Consider the following 12,863-nt stretch of genomic DNA (forward strand, 5'->3'; position numbering starts at 1 on the left):
CTCCTCTCATTAGGACCCCCTTCTGTCTTGGTGGCCGCTGTACACGGTCCGGGCCCCATACACGTTCGTGAAACAAGAGAAACAGCTGTAGGGATCCTAGGTCGGAGGACACAGTGAAAACCGCCGGGGGCTGGGCTGATTCCAAACTGCGGGCGGAGGCGGGACGAAAAGGCGGGTTCTGGGCGGGGCCCAGGGTTTCAGAGGCGGAGCCTCGGGGGCGGGACTGAGGCTTCGGGGCGGGCTTTCGGGACTGCGGCGGAGCCAGCCTGACCGCGCGGCCCAGGCTGAGTTCCTCCGGCCTCTTGGTCCTCTGACCTCCCGCCCGCGCCGCCGGTAGGGGGCGCCCGCGCTCGTGGCGCCGCGGCTCTGCTGGGAAGGCGCCGCCCGCGCGGGGCGGCAGGAGCCGCAACTCCGCGCGCGGGCTCAGTCGTCCGCTCTGCCGCCGCCGCCGCCACTGCCGCCGCCGCCGCTGCCGCCGCCTCCGCCGCTGGGCGCAGGCTCGCTTGTCCTCCGGCTCCCGCTCTCCGGCCGCCGGCGTCTCCCGGCCCGGCCGCCGCCGCCGCTGCCGCGCAGTGAGTGGGGGCGGGCCCAGAGCTTGGGGGCCCGGGGCTCGGGAGGGCCAGGCACAAGGAGAAGCCGGCGCGGAGCGGCCGGGGGAGCGGGGTTGAGGAGAATCCGGGCGGTGGCGGGGAGCCGGGCCGGCGCGCTCCGGGGCTGGCACGAGCCCGCGGCGGGCTGCCCGCGGCCGAGCGGCCGGGCTGGGCGCAGATTCCCGGGCCCGCCCCGCGGGGACGTGCGGCTTCAGCGGACCCGCGTTCGCGACCTCGGGGCGCGCCCCCCCCCCACCGCCAGGGCCCCGAGCATTTTGTGTCCCACACCGGGTTGGGGTGGGGGGACTTTGCCTGTGGGGCAACAGCGAAGCACGGCCCGGACGGGGACACCTCGAGTTTTGCGTGAAAATGATTGGTTTTGGGGGGGAGGGGGGTGGTGGCGCTTATTGGCCACCGTTTGCCCTAATTTAAAGGCTATGACAGGGCTTCTGAGCCTTGCCTTAGGGGGGGTTTCCGCCCCCAAAGACCCACTCTGCAGCTGAGTTCTTTATGCTCAGATTTGTGTGTCTTGGTATTTTTAATGCTTGATGTCAGAGGTGATAAATGACCCTGGTAATGGGGAGCCCCTGAAGCACCTGCTGGGCTGACGGTGGTGGAGGTTGTGTCAAAGGGTGGGACGGGAGAAACGAAACAGAGATCCTCTTTGGATATTCTGCTGAAGTTATCATGTTTCTGTTCAAGTATAGGTGTTCTAGAACAAGTTGATAAATCCAATTTTAGGACTTTGTGGTCGAAGAGGTTTGAGCGGCAAACAGACCCGGGGTGACCTGGCTTAGCCAGGAATGTTGGGGTAGCCCGACTATCTCCTCCCGTTTCCCCTTGGCATATTTATTTATTTATTTATTTATTTGCTGTCACAAATGCTCAAGTGTGATCACAGAATAGGAAAGAAGCTAGGGGACAGCATTTAGCACAGGCCCGAGCCCAAGATTGATGTTTTCAAAGGAACAAATATGTAACGAGGAAAAGGAAAATCTTTTTATCTGTAAGGTTGGTAGTTTGAGACAACTTGCTCTCTGGTTGGGAACTACCAGCCCATACTAATAGTTCATTTTACGTAATGCCATAGATATTAAGGATTGAGTGGGGAGGAGTGCCATATCTAAGATTTGTGTGATTGAAATTTTCACAAGTCATATTTTACCCATAGCATTACTAAATAAAGGAACCCTAGGGTGAATCCTTCTACAGATCCCTCAGTGTGTCTTGACTTTTGATATTGAGAGTCTGCTTAAAACGGAATGCACATATTTATTTGGTTTTGGCTTTACCTTGGAGATAATCCTGAGTCATGCTTTAGAGAAGTTCCTTCTGTGATCAACAGCTCAGATGTCTGGTGGTCTCTATAAAAGCCAGACGCTCCTCTTTACCTGTAATTTTGTCTTCTGGAGCTCTGGAGAAAGGAGGACCCGGGGAGGTGGGAAGCAGATTAAGAGGCCTTCTCTTCCATGTTTGCCTTGTTTCCACACCAGGGCTCTAAATTACTCGTGTTCACACACCCAAGTTTCTCAATTTACCACAGAAATCTTGTTTATGCTACTGCCACTAGTATTTTCACATTTGTTTAATACTTGCCAGTTTACAAATGGTGTTCTATTCATGCTCTTGCTTATTTTCTCCTTTTCTGCAAAGAAGAAGCTGGGTTTAAAGAGGGATTTATTCAGGGTCTCATAATTAGTAATGGAGCAGAAGTGGGATACAGATCCTCTCTGGGGAGCAGTTCTCTTTCCTCTGCACTGGCCTGCATGTGACTTCAGAACCCCTAGTCCTGATCTGTTACCCTGCGGGTCAGTTGTTGCCTTTCTGTTATGACTTGGTGGTAAAACTGTTTTGTGGAAGGCGTATTATCCCATTTTATTTTGTAGAAACTGAGGGTAAGAGGTGTCTTCTGATTTTGTGACTATTTGCGATAGCTCTTTAGCTTTAAGGTCATGTTTTCAACGTAGAGCGCCTTTCCTGTAGACTGCATGGAGAGAGGAGAGAGAAGAAACAATTCGTTTTAGGAAAAAACCATCTATTTCTGTGTTGGTATGGTTAAGGATAACCTAACACCATAATCACATTCTCCTTGTGTGCCTGGCTACTTGTGTCAGCCTGTATGTGAACATCAACCCAAAAGACTCCTTTAGATGTTGCTGAACTAGTTACTATAAAAAGTATTTCACTTTCAAACACCCATGTTTCAAGAACAGAGGAATTCCGTACAAAGGTAATTTTGAAGGTATGTGTAGATGGAATTTATTGGGTCTTTTCTGAATGCCAGCCACAGAGATTTCAGTAGAAAGGCATTTTGTAAGGGCTACCTGGGAACTTTGGGTAGGCAGTAGTTATAGGTTTTTATTATTTATTCAAGTTTGGAGGTGTGTGTTCTGATGTGTAAGTTGTAATATAGGAGTAGGACTTTTGCCTGGGAGAATTCTTAGTTGTAGTCTGTAGCAGAAATGATAAACTCAGAATGTTTATGTAAAATTAGTTCATCATAACCAAAAGCTTGATTGGAATTCTGCAGTGATGAGGAGAATGGCTTTCAGGAGTTCTTAGGTTATTCTTTAAGTTACTAACTTGTTGAATTGTGCATTTTTCAGATTTGCAACTTTAGAAAATTCTTAGCAATTTCTTTTACGGCCTTTAAAAATTCTTCAGTATGTATTTTCCGTAGTTTAATTATCTGCTAACATTACACCTTCAGAATTTACACATTAGTCATGATTAACCTTTGAAGCTTAAATGTGGGTGAATTTCCAGTACTGCTTCCGGTACCTCTCTCCCACTCACTCTCTCTCTCTCAAAATAAATAAATAAACTTAAAAAAAAAAGTCCCTGAGGATAATCTTAAAAAAAAAAGAATTTTGTTTGCACCTACAGTCAGATATTTTCAGGTGGGACTGATTTTTAAGGGTCAGAAACCTTTCTTTGAACTTTACAATTGTTTGGGCTTGGTTGCATTCATTGTTGTTTAAAATGATCTTTAGTAAGGAGAGTCACTTTAAAGGAAAATTTTTTTCATTGTTACCCTCATAATCTCCATTCCCGGCAAATATTCTGGAATATTAGATTTTTCTTTGTCTTCACCAAGTAAAACAGGCCCATTTGATGCCCATTTTAAGATCTTCCTTCTGCTGCCTGTCTTGTGGTCATTTAACTTCTCATTAAGCCCTCCACTGGAGGTTGTGCCAGAAGGGGGAGAAGATGAAAAGCAAATGAATCATTTTCTAATAGTTAGCAGCTCTGAAAAAATGATTTAGTAGAAGGAATTGCCGCTATTCCAGAAATTCTTTCGGATTATGTTTTATTTCATTCATGTGTACTATCTCTGAGATGTTCCTAATAGGCATCGATTTAGAGGCTGATTGTGCAGTTATTGGGTGACCAGGAATCTAACTGCTTGTTTTGGTTTGTTTCTTGCTGTATCTAAGCATCTCCACAGAGAATGTTTAGAAGTAAGGAGTAGGGATAAAATTTAAACTTTATCAATACTATTTTTTTTTCCCCTTAGAGCTCTTTAGTGAACAGTTTGATTTTTTTGGACAGTTTAGTCATTGTTTTTGGAAGTGACTAATAATAACTTCATTTTATTTTGATGTATCTGCATCTTATACACAAATGTAGGGAGACTTTTGGGTGCTTTTTAAGAAACATGGATTTATATAGGTTCCCATAATTGCTTTCTTGAATAATTAGGCTTGAGGTTTCATTACTTCTTTGTATTGGAACAGAACCTTGGCTTTTGCTGTGGAACAGATTCAAAGGCATCATCTAATTTTCTTTTTATGATTGCTAAAGAGTTACCTTGTTTTGGTTTAGCGGTAAAAAGTCAGGGGAAAGGGTTAATAGTGGACAGACCTTGCACAACAGTTGTAACATTGATGATATCTGTTTTTTTCCTTTGTCTTTGGTCTCCCATTTCTCATTTAACCATTCGGGTATTCCTGGTTTAAAGTTCTTTACTTCACTTAAGACAGAGGACACCAGTCTTCAGTCATGATAGTGAGTAGGTTCTTGTTATTTTTCCTCAGGGGAATTTTTACAAACCCATTGTGACTGCTCACTTAGACTCAGTTCCTATTAAATTTGTAAATAAAATCTACCTGTGAGGGTGTCTAAAATTAATCCTTTCAGCTTTTTGTTTCTTGGATTCAATTCTTTCAAATTCCACCCAAAGAGGCGATTTATAGAAAGATCTAGACTAGGAGTCAGAAAATCTAAGTTTTTAGTTACTTTCCAACTGTGGAAACTTGAGAAAGTCGTTTAATCTGTTTCTCTATTTTGCATCTCTAAAATAGGTACAGTAATTCATGCACTACTTAATTGTATCAAGAATGTTGTGGGAGAAAAAGTTCTACCTCTTTTTATTTAAATTGTTTCTTCACATTGGAATCCCTTCTCTAAGGTTGTCTAGATATTCCTGCAGAGTTCTACTGAGTGAGCTCTTCCTGAAGTCCTCCCATTTGGAAGTGTTCTTGCTCTTTCTTCCCAAAGGCCTCTGCTAGTCCATCCATTATGTAGCACTTCTGAATTCTGTACAGTTGTTGCATGTTGCCTTTCTTCACAGATAGAAAGCTCCATGAAGGCAAGGATTGTATCTTCCCTATTTCTGTGTATCCTCATTGCACACTCCCCACCCCCCCCTCCCCCCGCCCCGCAGGGGACCTATAATAAATGTCTCAGTTGACTGAATTATTTTTTTAAATGTTTATTTATTTCGTGAGAGAGCAACAATAGAGGAGGGGCAGAGAGAGAGAGAGAGAGAGAATATCCCAAGCAGGCTCTGTGCTGTCAGTGCAGTGCAGAGCCTTATGTGGGGCTTGAACCCACAAACTATGAGATCATGACCTGAGTTGTATGCTTAACCAGCTGAGCCACCCAGGTGCCCTGACTCATCTATTTTTGAGGCTGTCAGGAATAAATACTCTGGGTGATGGGAAGATGCCAGAGATGAGCCTGTTATCAGAACTTTTGGATGACTGGCCTTTTAAATCACTTCATTACTGGAGGGCCTGGATGGCTTAGTCAGTTGAGCGTCTGGCTCAAGTCATGATATCATGGTTCCTGAGATCAAGCCCCGATTGGGCTCTGGGCTGCATAGTGCAGAGCCTGCTTGGGATTCTCTCTACCCCTAACTTACTACTCCCGCCCCCCCCCGCCCCGGACTCTTTCTCTCTCTCTCAAAATAAATAAACATTAAAAAAAATAAAATCAGTTATTGCTCTGTCCACTGTATCGTGTACTGAAGTGGATGCACATAATGTAAATTGGTAAAGCCTGTTTTCTTGTTTCTATTTACTTCAAGTGCTGTGAAGCAAGTCAGAGGAATGAAAAGTTGTCACAACAGCCCTGAATTTGACATTTGTTCCATTTCTCACCCTGTAGCATGTGGAGGCCTATCTATATCCAACTGCTGAGTATGGAGAATAAAACCTGACTGCACGTTGTCTGGTCCACATTTTAGCTTGTTTTCTTTGAAGAATGTGCAAGGTGGAAAAATAGATGCTTCAGGCTCTGATTTCAGCCCATGCTGTGCTATGCAAATGTTCTCTACATGCCTGAGTGACCTTTTTGAGAAAGAGCCTTTGTGATCTTCTGCAGCCAGGGCCTGTTCTGGGAATAGTGTGCCAGATTTCTCTAAAAGTGGGAAAAGTGAATCTGTTCAAAGACCATATTAAAAAGCCAGTGCTTTTCCTGGATAAATAACCGATAAGTTCGTGTTTCTGACTGTCTCTTGCCAGAGCTTTTGAAATTTGCTCTGCAGTTTGTTTTGCCGGTTGATTTGGAGAATGATGTGTGTGAGAGGGGACTGACTGAACCAATTCCATAGCTGGGAAAGTGTTTAAGTGCTTTTGAATTGTAGATAAAAATAAATTCAAACAGGCATCATTAGTGTCTGGGTGTTTATCAATGTCTTCAGGCTGCCTCTCGGTAAGTGCCGGCTGAGTAACTCGCAACCAGATTTGTGAGGTTCTTTTTGTCCCAAATTGTGCTCTAATGATTTGGCATTTACATTGTTTTCTGTTTGTTTTATTATTGTACCGAATGAAATATATCATTATTAAAAGTATAATTAATTGTTTTAATGTTGTAAAAGAAATACCATTCTGATATGTTTCTCTTGGAGTGATACTGGTGTCACTTGAAGTCTTGGAGGTTCATGACTTTTAATACTTTTACTGAGATGTTTAGTTTGTATAGCTGGATAGTTTGTATAGTTTGCCTAATGGATGAAAAAGAATTTTCTCTTTCTCCCTTTCTCTTAAACCAGCTTTTTGATAAGGATCATTAATAGGTTTGCACCAGAATAAAGCTGTAGAGTTAATCGTAATGTTCTCCTGTAGAAATTCTAAAAATTGAATTTTCAGACAGCGTAGGTAGAATTTGAATGACTGGTTTACCAACTAGGCTCTTCCTCCTTCCCTAAGCATAGGATAATTTTTTTCTCTAAAGATGGTCAATCTCTTAGGTATGAGTAGAAGTTCCAAAGGAATGCTTTCTTCTCCAGATCTTTGCCCTATAGCTGGTTTTGGTTGAGCAAAGATGAATAGTTCTCTGGTGGTTGGCCTGCTCTGTTGGGTGGAAAAATCCTTCGCTGTTTTCATGGTTAAATGCTCTATCATATGTCTTTTTCTCTTCCCCAAGTTTCCCTGGAACCTGGGCTCCCTGAGACGCAGCGCTGGAGCAGATGGATAATGGAGACTGGGGCTATATGGTGAGAGGCTTTTGCAGATGCGTTTTGAAGGCTGGCAAATAATTTTTGTGTATCTTTTCCTTCTTCTGTATTCTTAGGTATAACACATCTTATACGAATGAAAATTGTAAATTAGTGCAACACCCCCTCCCCTCTTAATTAGTTTAGATTATTTTGGGGGTGTTTTTGTTTAGTTTGGTGTTTTTATGTAGGCAAAGTCAGTATGAACTCTCCAGGTCACTTTTTATAATCACTTGAGAAAGCTCATCATCATGAGCTTAGTTTAAGGACCTTTTGGTCTTTAAGGTGTGTTGTTCTTAAAACTCTTCCTTTGTAGAGTAGTGACTATTAAAATAGTCAAGTAGGTAATGGTATAGAGGATATTTTCTTGTGTTAGGGAAGTTAAAGGTGGAGAATGTGCCACTTCTCCTATCTGTACTTTTTTGATGTGCATGTCTTCCAATTTTTGTTTTCCTTTGGTAAGAAATATTTCACTTGCCTGGTACCTGAAGTCTCTCTGTCTTTATTTTTATTTTATTTTTTTCTTAAATATAATTTCTAAAATGGAAGGTATGTATTATTTAGAGAAGCTGGTAAAGGTCAGATTGCAACGTTAATGTACAAGAGTGAATATGCTATCAGGTTATAAAATTTGAAAGCTGCCTTTGAATATATGAGATTGTGTTGACTAAACTGTATTCTAATTTAGTATTTGGCACTGTTATTTCCATGGCTAAATTATAAAGATTAGGACTGCACAAATTTTTATTTTTAAAATGTTACAATTTCTTCTTTTTTGAGTGGGAAAAACAAAGTAAGTATTTAAAGTAGGTATTTTTATATTATCAAATCATTTTTATTATGTGTTAAATTGAGTTAAAATAAAGAAAGTCTCTCTCTCTTTTTTTTAATCAGAAAAAAATGACTATATTTCAGTTTGGCCTTTCTCTTCCCATAGTCTGGTTTGACCTAAAAACTTCTCTGTAGATACTGGGCCTGAAAGTAAATGGCTTTGGAAGTCATTTTTAGGGTAAGGCTTCATTACTGTCCATTTTTAGGGTAAGGCTTTAATGAATTAGATTTAGCCTTTTCCTACTGAAAAAAAAAGTTAGGTCCCTTTATCTGAGTAGGTTTATCATTAACAGTAAAGCTGTTTTGCGTTATAGGATTGCTAAATACATTATAGCCTGAAGGAATCTTTTGCTTTGCTTGTTACCATTAATTTTCTTAATTTGTCAAAGTTAAGATTTAAGAAATTTCAGATGACTGATCATTTTTTAAAAATTTCAGATGACTGACCCAGTCACGTTAAATGTAGGTGGACACTTGTATACCACGTCTCTCACTACATTGACGCGTTACCCGGATTCTATGCTTGGAGCTATGTTTGGGGGGGACTTCCCCACAGCTCGGGACCCTCAAGGCAATTACTTCATTGACCGAGACGGACCTCTTTTCCGATATGTCCTCAATTTCTTAAGAACTTCAGAGTTGACCTTACCCCTGGATTTTAAGGAATTTGATCTGCTTCGGAAAGAAGCAGATTTTTATCAGATTGAGCCCCTGATTCAGTGTCTCAATGACCCTAAGCCTTTGTATCCTATGGATACTTTTGAAGAAGTTGTGGAGTTATCTAGTACTCGGAAGCTTTCTAAGTACTCCAATCCAGTAGCTGTCATCATAACTCAATTAACCATCACCACCAAGGTCCATTCCTTACTAGAAGGTATCTCAAACTATTTTACGAAGTGGAATAAGCACATGATGGACACCAGAGATTGCCAGGTTTCCTTTACTTTTGGACCCTGTGATTATCACCAGGAAGTTTCTCTCCGGGTCCATCTGATGGAATACATCACAAAACAAGGTTTCACGATCCGCAACACCCGAGTGCATCACATGAGTGAGCGGGCCAATGAGAACACAGTGGAGCACAACTGGACTTTCTGTCGGCTGGCCCGGAAGACCGATGACTGATCTCTAAGCCTGGGAGAAGTTCCTGGAAACTGACTCTCCAGGACATGGAAGAGACTGATTTTTTTTTTTTTTTTTTAATCACAGTGTGGGAATTTTTTTTAAATATTTGTATTTATTTGAAGGCATTGAGGACCAGAAGGAAGTTTTGTGCTTTAGCAGACTCCTCTATGTTTTGTTCCCTTTACCTTGAGTATGCATGTGCCTGTTCAGAGCCTCCAGATACCTTTTTTATAAAAAGAAGTATGAAAATCATTATGGTATATAATCTACTCTTAACAGAGCTTTTTTTTTATTACAGTGCTACAATGATTTCTGATTAAATGGTCCCTAACTTAACTAGAAGGCTAAAAATGCAGGCATGAAAGAATAAACAGAGTACTCATGATGCCTTTGAGAAAAATCAAAACATCATGTAGGGTGACCTAGTTTCCAAACCAATAAGCAGTATTGTAATATTAAAGGAAAACTGTTCCAATCATTTAAAAGTACTTGTTAAGTACTGCTTTTTACAGTTATGACAACTGTTTCTTTCTATGCATATAAATCAAGCAACCAAATATCTGTAGCCATGGAAATGTCTGACTAGAAATATTTATATTGGATTCTGAATACAAAATGTCCCTGTGGTAGAACTTTTACTTCTTATGCCTGGTGCAGTATAATTCCCAAGTGTACTGTCTACCAGGAAAAAAAAAAAAAAAAAAAACTAATAAAAAATGAAATATGAAAATTAGGTTTGTATTTGTTGATTATTGTTACTTAAGGGGGGAATATTATATTCCTTGTGTAAAGTACACATTATTTGGTTTATGTCCCAGTGTATATACTGCCTGTAGCACATTTGTATTTGACTCAAGAGGATTCTGTAGAACCTTAGGATGCAGTCTACAGAACTGTACTGTGTTACTGGAGCAGGAATGGATGGAATTAGTAGTTTTATCTAAAATAATGCATACTTGAACAGTGAGCATAATAGTTTGATAAATTTTCTCAAATAGGACTTAGGTTGAAGATCATAGATTTTTCTTCAGTAAGCCACCAATTGTCAGCACTGAATATGACCCTTATTCTAGCTTCGTACTGAGCACAGGGACAGATTGCCTCTTTAGCCACTTTATTCTCATAGCGTTATGGTGGCCCACAAATATATTTTATTATTACAGTTAAGTCCGTTTCTGAGGAGAAAAACTGCAGTGAGTGGAGACTCTGGAGCAGTTGGAGATACGTATGTACTTTTATTTATTTCACTGTAGTTTTATTTTGAATGGTTGATTTGATTGTCTTTCTTGGAGGTTATAGGAAGGATTACTTTAGCTACAGCGTGACTTCCTAGTTTACCAGAACACCTTATAAAAGAAATCCTGTAATTTCTTCCCTGTTTCCCTTTTTTAAAAATTTTTTAAATTATTATTTTAGAGAGGGAGAGCGTGAGCAGAGGAGGGAGGCAGAGGCAGGAATGTGGAGCCCAATGCGGGGCTTGATCCCACAACCACAGGATTGTGACCTGAGCTGAAATCAAGAGTCAGATGCTCAACTGACTGAGCCGCCCAGGCACCCCTTTCCTATTTTCTAGGGGAAGTATGGAGTTCTGAGGTTGTGTGCCCTCGAGTAGGGTCCTCCTTACATCCTCTTTATGAGAACATTCTGAGATTCTGTCCCTAAGAGGATGAAAATACTTACCTATATCCATTTTTGCCCGTGTCTCTCTGAAAATTTAAGATTTGACAAATGACCAACATCCAGAAACCTATAATTACCCCTTTTTCACCATATTCAGCTAAACTGTCTTCAGTCTGATATCTCTTCATGTTATTGGCAGGTTGCTGTGGTTCCAGTAAATGTGCTAGGATGAGGTTATCTTTTTAGAAAATTGTCTCATACTTCAAACTGATTAGAGGTTACCTAAAAAAACATATTCAGCCACTTATGTGTTGTTGAGTTAGCTGAGGTAAATGCAAGACAATGATTTGAATTGAAAATAGATATAGAAATGGGAATAATAGTTGTTCCAGGATTTCAAAAGTTTAAAACTTACAAGGTTTCTTCCGTGACCATTTTACTGGGGAGAAGTTTGTTTTTGATAAAATTTCTCAGATTTGTTAATTATTAACAACTGAATGATTATTTTTATGAATAAATTAGAGAAAGTAGCCAGCTGAGATTTTTTGCAATTTTATGTGTCTGGTGGCATTTAATTTTAATTGTTTTATTTACTTGGGCAACATGAAAAATGTAGTTTGATTATATTTGGGTAATTTGAGACAATTATATCTTCTTTTGGGAAATTAAAAATTTTTTCTAATGTTTATTTTTGAGAGAGACAGAGTGTGAGTGGGGGAGGGGCAGAGAGAGAGGGAGACACAGAATCCGAAGCAGGCTCCAGGCTCAGCTGTCAGCACAGCCTGACATGGGGCTCGAACTCACGAACTGTGAGATCATGACCTGAGCCAAAGTCAGAAGCTTAACTGACTGAGCCACCCAGGCTCCCCTGAGGAAAATTTAAGTTGTTTTCACTGTGAAAGAGTTGATTTTCAAAAACTGATATTTAGTTGTATTCTCAGGACTCTACATTTTATTTAGAGTATTAGGCACTTTCGGAGGATTGTGTGTGCACACATTGTGTATGTGCTTTTAAGCCTCAGATAAATGTGTGCTATAGACGTGATAACTAATAAGTTCATTGAGTTTTTTTAAAGACCTAAAACCCTGGTGTTTAACAAAATAGAAACTACCAATGGATAGCGCTACTCTTTTTTATTTCAAACATATTCAGAAGTAAAGAGAATAGTGCAAACATTCATGTACCCATTGATCATCTTCAACTATTTGCTCTTTTTTTTCCTCCCATGGATTATCTTAAAGTAAATCACAGATGTTTCATTCATTTCAGACTATGTCTCTAAAAGATAATGATTCTCTTTAAAAAAATACACACTTTAGGGGCGCCTGGGTGGCGCAGTCGGTTAAGCGTCTGACTTCAGCTCAGGTCACAATCTCGCGGTCCATGAGTTCGAGCCCCGCGTCGGGCTCTGGGCTGATGGCTCAGAGCCTGGAGCCTGCTTCCGATTCTGTGTCTCCCTCTCTCTCTGCCCCTCCCCCGTTCATGCTCTGTCTCTCTCTGTCTCAAAAATAAATAAAACCTTAAAAAAAAAAATACACACTTTATTGGGCGCCTAGCTGGCTGAGACGGCAGACTCTTGATCTTGGGGTCGTGATTTCAAGCCCTGTGTTGGGCGTAGGGCTTACTTGAAAAAACCAAAAAGATATAAATGTATACATACTTGAAAATATATAAAGTGTATATGAAGTATACTTTAAAATTTAATGCTATATATGCCATTAATGCTATATATGCCATTAAATAGTGCCATTATCACATGGTGGTGCCTCTTGAATGCTGCTGATTATTTCACAGCTTGGCTCTCGAACTTTGTAATAGTGGTCTTAAATATTTCTCATAGGCAGGGTTCCCCTGTTTGTAGAAAAAAGTGCATTGTTAGGATATATCTGTCAGGATTAATGACTTTTACCTTCAAATTAAGTTTTTCATTTAAAAAAAGTAACATTACATAAGATGCTTAATTTTAAAAATTATT

At 40.8% G+C, this 12,863-nt stretch overlaps 2 protein-coding genes across 5 annotated transcripts in view; one reads left to right on the top strand and one right to left on the bottom strand.

The window, feature by feature from the left end:
- Positions 1 to 403: 403 nt before the first annotated feature.
- Positions 404 to 10,020, top strand: KCTD6 (potassium channel tetramerization domain containing 6). Of its 2 annotated transcripts, none has more exons than XM_043587788.1 (3): positions 404 to 572; positions 7,242 to 7,311; positions 8,581 to 10,020. In XM_043587788.1, exons 2-3 carry the CDS (start codon positions 7,285 to 7,287, stop codon positions 9,265 to 9,267), a joined length of 714 nt encoding a protein of 237 aa, XP_043443723.1. In that variant the 5' UTR covers positions 404 to 572; positions 7,242 to 7,284; the 3' UTR covers positions 9,268 to 10,020. The 2 variants fall into 2 exon arrangements, with proteins under 2 accessions (XP_043443723.1, XP_043443724.1); XM_043587789.1 differs by lacking the exon at positions 404 to 572 and adding an exon at positions 943 to 2,832.
- A 2,550-nt stretch (positions 10,021 to 12,570) lies between these two features.
- ACOX2 (acyl-CoA oxidase 2) overlaps positions 12,571 to 12,863 on the bottom strand; it is a 30,173-nt gene continuing 29,880 nt past the window's right edge. For all 3 annotated transcript variants that reach the window (XM_043587790.1, XM_043587791.1, XM_043587792.1), the window contains one exon: positions 12,571 to 12,739. In XM_043587790.1, the coding sequence (XP_043443725.1) occupies positions 12,677 to 12,739 (63 nt within the window). In that variant the 3' untranslated portion in view covers positions 12,571 to 12,676. The remainder of the gene's footprint in view (positions 12,740 to 12,863) is intronic.

This window comes from Prionailurus bengalensis, chromosome A2, assembly GCF_016509475.1.
Source record: "Prionailurus bengalensis isolate Pbe53 chromosome A2, Fcat_Pben_1.1_paternal_pri, whole genome shotgun sequence".
NCBI classification, from domain to species: Eukaryota; Metazoa; Chordata; class Mammalia; order Carnivora; family Felidae; genus Prionailurus; species Prionailurus bengalensis.

Coding starts and splice junctions, on each gene's coding strand:
- KCTD6 (XM_043587788.1), top strand. CDS start 7,285: ATGGATAATGGAGACTGGGGCTATATG. Junction 7,312..8,580: donor ATGGAGACTGGGGCTATATG/GTGAGAGGCTTT, acceptor TAAAAATTTCAG/ATGACTGACCCAGTCACGTT.